This window comes from Diadema antillarum, unplaced genomic scaffold (genome assembly GCF_040938485.1).
Source record: "Diadema antillarum isolate AM-2024a unplaced genomic scaffold, OU_Dant_1.0 seq00001779_RagTag, whole genome shotgun sequence".
Lineage (NCBI taxonomy): Eukaryota > Metazoa > Echinodermata > Echinoidea > Diadematoida > Diadematidae > Diadema > Diadema antillarum.
Genome location: NW_027272458.1, coordinates 480,975 through 488,983, shown reverse-complemented (window position 1 = coordinate 488,983; position 8,009 = coordinate 480,975). Strand labels below are relative to the sequence as shown.

At 39.8% G+C, this 8,009-nt stretch overlaps 1 protein-coding gene across 1 annotated transcript; it reads right to left on the bottom strand.

The window, feature by feature from the left end:
* Positions 1 to 3,797: 3,797 nt before the first annotated feature.
* Positions 3,798 to 6,880, bottom strand: LOC139712248 (uncharacterized). Its single transcript, XM_071624088.1, has 2 exons — positions 6,181 to 6,880; positions 3,798 to 4,502 (listed from the first exon to the last, which is right to left on the bottom strand). Exons 1-2 carry the CDS (start codon positions 6,489 to 6,491, stop codon positions 4,067 to 4,069), a joined length of 747 nt encoding a protein of 248 aa, XP_071480189.1. The 5' UTR covers positions 6,492 to 6,880; the 3' UTR covers positions 3,798 to 4,066.
* Between the last annotated feature and the right edge of the window lie 1,129 nt (positions 6,881 to 8,009).

Here is an 8,009-nt window from a genome sequence, read left to right as displayed (position 1 = left end):
CGATATGGCATGAAAATGAGGAGTGTCATGCATAGAAAATATTATTGTCACAATTATAACTTCAGTTCTTTACTAACAGATTAACTGTATAACGCAGTTCGGTCGCGAGCCTATTCCTACTTCAGCCATTCATGCTGTGTGATTAAGAGGCATCCGCAGTTTGTAATCAAAGACGGGTATTGCAACATCAATGATGTAGGACTGCCAGTCAAATTCAAAGAAGATTCCAGAACGATTCAACCAGGCGAGGGTTCGACAGCTGCCATTGGATGACACATCAGTGGTGTGGTGTCGTTAAATAGTATACATTGTAGGCCTACACCACTGTCCGACATGCTATCTGGTTATTGCAGTATTTCATCACTTTGTAAAACGTCCCTAACATTGTTTTACAAAATAATAATTTATCTTGTCTTCAAGATGTGTGTGTGTGTGTGGGGGGGGGAGATGTTTTGTCGTTTTTAACATGGACATTGTGTATCAACAAAGCAGGATGCATGCATAATTTAGCCATCAAATCTCATTCAATCCATCCAGTTTGTGTGCGCATTTGTGTGTGTGTGTGTGTGTGTGTGTGTGTGTGTGTGTGTGTGTGTATGTCTGTGTCTGTGTGGGTTTAGTATAAAGCTCTAATTTTTTGTTAAAGAGTGTGGTTGTCGGGCTAAACCACTTCCATAATCACTGGGCCATTTTGGTAAGTAGACTATATGGAGATGATTATTTATCAATATTAAATGTTGTCATACCACATGGGACCTACACAGTTTTGTTTGTTTGATTTTTTTTTAAGACATGATTCCGTGCAACCTTTAAGGGGAGCTAGCTTGAACAATGCTTTGCTCAACACAATACAATAGTATCAAATGCATGCAAATCGTCGTGGAAGATGATAAATCGTGTAAGAACAGTAGCAGAAGGTTACTTGACAAACTAACAGTGTATATCTTTCAGCGCTTATTGTAATATTCAGTGGCGGATCGAGGGGGGAGCGCACCGGGCGCCCCCCCCCCCCTCCTTTATTTTTTTGTTAAAAACAAAAGAAATAAAAAGGAAAAAATGGGGGAGGGGTGCGTGCGCCCTCCCCCTTTAATTTTATAAAGGCGCGGGGTGCGTGCGCCCCCCCCCCCCCAATTAATTTTCTAAAGGCACCCCCTCTTTACCGAATTCCTGGATCTGCCCCTGATATTCCCCCGTCCTAAGCAGGCACTGAACAAAGAACAACGAGAAATGAGGACATTCATCGCTGGCATGCATTACATGACTGTATAACGGCTGTTCAATCTTGAACATAATAGCTAAGTTATCTACTCCCCCCCCCCCTATTTTTTTTTCCTCCAGTGATAGATTATGAACATACGGCGCTATATTATGTGAACTGCGTGAGCTGTATATAGGGATGGCAGAATTCGTCGAAAATTCTGTACAATTTGTATAATAGTAGTCTTGGGGAAGTCTGACCGAAAAGATTGATTGGTGATAGATTTTACTGCCGATCAACGTACATCTAGTACATTTATTTTTTCCGCTTTTACAAATCCAACCTCTTTCGAAGTAAAAACTGTACAGACCAAATAGGTCTAAATATTGCGCTTTTGGAGTTCCTGAAAAAATCTTCTTCTTTTTGATCATCTTTTTCTTTCTTTTTCTTTCTTTCTTTCTTTCTTTCTTTCTTTCTTTCTTTCTTTCTTTCTTTCTTTCTTTCTTTCTTTTTTACACCTTGGCAAGATTGCCGTTGACTAATGAGTGTATGTGACCGTACGGTTGTTAACGACATCCGTCTTAAATTCAGGCATCCGTTAAACATACTTAGACATAAGCGTTTATCCTGAATGTTCAGCCAAAACTGTCGCGAAACTTTTAAAAGTACCAGCTGGGAGCATGTGAGTGATGATCTGCGTAATCTTTCATGGAATAATGCGGGCATGTTCGCAGTGAAATGTGGTACACACGTTCACATTTGGTATCGTTGTATATTTGAATTTTTCTCTGGTTTTGAACATATTCCCATATCAATGTGTGTTTGTGTGTTTATTTGTTACCCCCCCCCCCCCCCTCCATCCCCACCCGTGTGGAGTTCATTGCAGCCAATGGATAGAATGGAATCAACAAAGTCTGGACGTGTGAGACTATCCATTTTCAATAACATCTGTTGGCACTGTAATGCACATTCACCGTCAACATGACACATTTCAGGCTTTGACTCAAAAATAGGCTCATTGTGTGGGTGTGTGTCGAGGGATGTGCAAAGAAAGTGCCAATGAGTGATACATCCTTCCTAAACACACACAAACATACTGTATGTACACACACACACACACACACAGAGCAAGACACGCAGACAGACAGACACACACACACACACGTCTGGCAGGGAAGTGCACATCTTTTGTGTGTGTGTGTTTGTGACTGTGAATGTGTGCTCGAACAGTATGAGTGGACTTACTTCCTTTTACACTGTAAAGAAGTTTCAGTTTTGGGGTTCAGCATGCACTTCTAAAATGTTGGAAATTAGCACTCGGCACAATTGGCCTACCTACACGTGTAGATGAATTCTATGCTTTGATAGTAATCTTATTTGAAAGTAGCTTACAGCTGCAAATTCAGTCAGGAGTTACAAGTGGCATATGCCTGATGATTTGAGTTAGAGAAAAAAAATGCGAAGAATGTGATGAATGCCATTCATATACATGTAAATTCCATTGTCTACCTGTTGAGTACACTACAGTTGTAGGTAATATAAAACCAGAAATTCTGCACATGAATGAAATTTTCATGAATTTCTCGAGAAGCCAAGATTCGCCAAAGAAGTACAAGTTTTGTGTACACAAGCAGAAAAGCCCATTATTTTCCATGGTCGGCAATTCACAAAACTTTCATGCCACGAGAAAGGCTGTCGGCTCTAATGCATGCAAGTTTCATGGTGTGAACGTTTCTGGTTTTACAATACAGACTGTACATGTACAAATTTGTACTGTAGATGTAGAACATGCATGCATACATGTACATTCCATTCAGCTTCCTTATCATAGTATCACTCCCAAATATCAAATTTTGACTGTGTAACATATGAAAAGGTAGAATTACACTGTACGTGTAGTAGCTACTGTACATGTATCATGATCATTGAAAATGCATGTACACATGTACAGCTGTACCTGAAATCTGCTTGTTGGGTACTTAGATAAAATACACTGTAGAACTTCACTGCAAGTCACCAAGTACAATGTAGATACTGTAATCATAATATGTTTGTACCCCTACAAACATGCAGAGGTCTACATTTGTACAAGTCAAACTTGATTCCTTGTCATACATGATAAAGTCGGTGCAGCACAGCGCCATTAACAGCAACATTTCACTGGAATGTTTGTGAAGAGCGAATATGCGTATAAGAATCACAGTGTGAACAACGAAATAATTCATTATTCAGTTTTGAGTGTTTTATTTGTTTTTTTCTTGTTCATATAAATATTTCTCCAGTCATGATCATTTTCAGTATTTTACAAATCTACATATCCATTTGGTTTTGGCATGATCTCCAACAAGAATAAGACATTTACAAACATAACAAGTCAATTTCAGTACTTTGGCATCATCACTCATACCTATTGGTCACTGAAAAATAAGGAAAATTGACCATACACAGGAAAAAAAAACAAGAAACCTATACTGAACACAAATTTCCTTGACAACCATGTAGAAGACTTGATGTGAAAACCAAAGACAAGCATACAAAACATTCAAGCCAGTATTAAAAAAAAAAAAAAAAAAAAACCAACAAAAACAGACTGTCCCACATCACTGCTTAAAAAAGTGTTGCTTTGTATTGGCACATGAAGTGTCCATAGAAAAGTGTAAATGAGCACCAAGTCCACTCGACCATAAACAGGTATAAAAATTGCAAGTTGAGACACCACACACTTTTTGACAGGTTAAGAAAAAATGAAAATGAAAAAAAAAAAGAGAGAGAGCTAAAAATGTAAGTCTAAAAAAGGGAAATTGTGTTAAATTCCGGGAAGATGACGTGTTATCAAAATATAGCACCATCATTTAGATTGCAAGGCCGCTACGCTCGTGCAGCGATGGATTTGCTGACCCAACGGTACTGTTCTGGCTTGGCTTGGCGTACCCAAACTCGGTTCTGGGGTCGGCTCACGATGCGGGGCATGTTTGCCGCGTTGCGATTGAACACGACCTGCGAACTGTTCTTTGGGAAGGCCTGCTGCAGTAGAGACGGCGACGTCGAGTAGGAGGACGAGAGCACCGACGGCTTGGCAACCAGTCGCAGGTTGTCATTGATGGGACGCGGGCTCGTCGGGGGCGACGGAACGTGGTGTAAGCTGGGAATGGAATTGTTTTCATTGTCCGCTCTGAGGGAGTCCTCGCAGCGCACAAGGTTCCCATTGTTGGCGGGCGCTGGCGTCAGTGGCCGGTTTCCATTGTCCGTTTGAGTATGGTGGGCAAAGTTTGCTACCTCACACACTGTTCCCCTTTCTCCAAACCTGAAAGCAAAAACAGGCACACAGTTAATAGCCTACACTGACACATCTGTGTATTGTTATATAATGGTGCACAACCTTGAATATACAATGTGTACATGTATGTAGCATGCGATACAGTCTGTACACTGTACTATTTTTTGTATGTACACTGTACAATAAATTTTCAGAGTACTTACGGATACAGTTGGACAAGTTCTTTCTAATCTACAAATGTTTGTTGGTACAAAATCTATAATTATCATCTTGCTGATTTTTCTACAAAGTGACCTCATGACAACTTGCAAAAATTGTTCCTGTACAAGTTTAAAAAAGGGGGTAGGTACAACTGTACTAACATATTCACAAATGTTCATGATTTGCAGTGTAGTAAAATTAAACACCAAAGTACACATTTAAGTAATAAAATGCATAGACTGTGTACATATCAAGCATGTAAAAAACTTAAATATTATATATGTACACCACTTGACCAGAAAAGTGACACATTGTGTACTAAAAGTAATCAACAAATGGGTCACGTAACATATGTTCAGCTAACATCACAGCAGGCAGTGGTTTGTTTGCTTGTTTTTTGGTTCAATTTACTTTCCTTCACATTATTTTAATATTAGACTCTGCCAAGATTTCTAACATTTACAGTGAATACTGCCAAGTGAAATTACAAAAACACTACACTGTGTACTCATGTATTCTACAGTATGTTGTACACATTACACAGGATGTAGGTAATTTGGGTGTGAGCACATGGTGCAATTTGTTCTCTTTCTAGACCATGCTTCACTGGGCAAGTCTTGTCTTGTCTGCACACTTCACACCCGTCGTGTGTAAACATAATGCAGGTACTGCCCGGGCAAAGGTCTGTTTGAAGCATGCAGGTACAATATGTAGCTGGCTTTGCCTCGTGGTGAGCTTTCATGCCAGACTTGAATTATCCTGGTGCAGTATGAACACACTGTACCTGTACATGTACATTGTACGTGAGGTTTTAATATGTTACAGGCACAGCCACTGCATGCTGTCCTGAAATCGAAATAATTTAATTACATTTTGATATGGAGTAGCCAACCTCAAGTTAAAATTAAAAGTTAATAACTAATAATGTAGAAATGTAGAGTTGTTAAATTTACAGCGTAGTTTCTTAAGTGACTCATTTCCATGTTTTTCTTCTTTTTTTTTTTTTTTGGCTGGGAGAGGGGTTCCTACAACAAATCCAATTTGAAAACTCATTTTCATCACATAAGGAAGAACTGAATATAAAGACAGTAGGACTAATAGAGAGATATTAAGGGTCTACAGACGTCGCAGACCTGTGTTGTAGTTGTGGACAACTATCCACACTGGCACTTGGTTTCCCAGTTTCTCCTAAAATAATTTCCATTCTTTAATGTTGTTGTTGTTATAATTTCTACACTAAATCCAGGAACACAGTGTCAGTCAGAGAGAGCATGCATGCATGCCATGGTCTCACACTCAGCTTGGGTCAGGTTTTGGGAATAACTTATTTTGTTTGGCTTTGGCTTTTTTTTTTTCCTTTTCTTTTTTTTTTTTTTTTGCCTTGCTTGCCTTGCTTGTTGGGGACACGTAAAATTCAAATGTGCGTGACATGTAAAATTTCTATTCTACGTCTCGTTGAATCAGAAACTCTAGAACCTTCTCAGTTTTATAAAATCCAGCTTACCTGCAGCTCACTTCCCGAGGGTCCACCCATAATGTGAGTTCTGCGGGCAAGTTCAGGTTATTGTAGTGAATTCCACAGTCCCGTGCCGTCTTGTCTATCACGCTGTCTCGCGGCTCGTTCCGGCTGAGGCGGATGCACCGATACGCTTGCCCCTTCGACGGCTTGTCCTCGTACCAATGATTCCTGAATCGTTCCACCAACGCGAGGGCTAACGTTTCGGAGAATTTCGCCAACTGTTCTGTCGACAAGTTCGTATTTCTCCTCACGATGCGGGTGAGAAATACAACGGCTGCTGCAATTTCGTCCTTCATGTTTCAGAAAAATAACTCATGAATGTGAAAAATAACTCCAAAGCTGACCACGATTCGTGTTTTGGCAAACAGGCTACTTTCCGATAAGGTAAGTTCCACGTAGACCCAGCAGTGCAGTGTCAACAGCAAGCCGTAGCCGCAGCTTCCTTTGTTCTTTGGATTGGAATGAAATGTCGGCTGTGTAGTACGTAGAAGAGTTAGTAGTTGTTGTGGGCCGTCTAAATTTTAACAGCAAAAAAGAAGGTGCAGTCACCTGAAGTCACGGTACTCAGCTTCTGACAAATCTTTCGTTCTCGTGATTTTCCAGCACCAACAAGGAGTTTATGACGACGCAGCTTGTGTGATTCATCAACTCGTAAGCAATATTCGCGGAAGAGCAATGCGCCAGTGAATACGTACACAATGCATGCATTTCGCGAGTATTATGATGCGTGCGACGCGTACGTACACACAGCTGATTGTATTCATCATGACGTCACCAACCTGTTCACCAATCAGCGCCTACTAAGGAGGCGTAACCACGCCATTTGGTAAACAACTTCCATGGTGAATGCAAATCGTCCCAAATACTGTATGCATAGAACGTAAACAAGCTATTTTGGGCAATGTCGATCATGAATGTACGCTGGACGCTGGATGCATTCTGGTCGCTAGGGGGAGACATGCAGAATATGATTATCTGTCTGTTACTAAATATAGATATGCTTCCACGGAGGGGATTTCCCTTTCGTAATGTAGCGTCGGTCTGGTTTAGATGTCGAAATCGGGAATTTTGTCCCTAGTTATCATTTGAAGGGAGATAGATACGTACCAATTATTCTAATAAAAGTTAAGTGATTGTGGAAAGTACATTCATCATGATGACTTATTTATATTTCTTCCATCTTCATCACAAGACATTACGAAGCAATTTCCATGTGACTCCCAATCTTAATTCAACGGTAGACATACAGACACAGTACCGATAGATTACTTTTTAACTTCGCGTTCATTACTGATATCATTGTGCTCTGTCAATATACACCTGTATTCACAAACCTAGCACAAGGTCAAATGTAATCTAACTTTGAAAACAATACTTTCGTGTCATTCCTTGTTAGTTATTTCTATTGGAATTACACTTGCGCATTGCGGAAGAATATTTACGTATTGTTCAAATGTTAACGTTTTCTGCTCTGTATGAGTAAGGTCGAGCTTGTTGGTAACATACATCACACAAATTAATGCGAATTTTCACGCATGATCAACTTTCGATAATGCATTCCAATCCTATATGAAAAATCCTCGCTCTCTCTATACGAGCACACACCTTTTTTTTTTTCAATGTGAAGTGTTCATTAATACAAGCGATTACAAAAAAAAAAACAGTCAAACACCAGCAGTCATTCCTGTGTAAATCATTCATGATTTATCGTTTCTTTCCTTTTTAAAAGTTAATTACGGAGTGTACAAAGTAACACACAAACATCGTAGCAGACCCAAATTATGATTTTAATTCCATTTCATTACACAATAATT

What these genes read in the sequence shown, in the direction of transcription:
- LOC139712248 (XM_071624088.1), bottom strand. Translation starts at nt 6,491, where the DNA reads ATGAAGGACGAAATTGCAGCAGCCGTTGTATTTCTCACCCGCATCGTG. An exon ending in CCTCGGGAAGTGAGCTGCAG is followed by an intron (nt 4,503 to 6,180) that starts GTAAGCTGGATT and finishes TTTTGCTTTCAG; the next exon opens with GTTTGGAGAAAGGGGAACAG.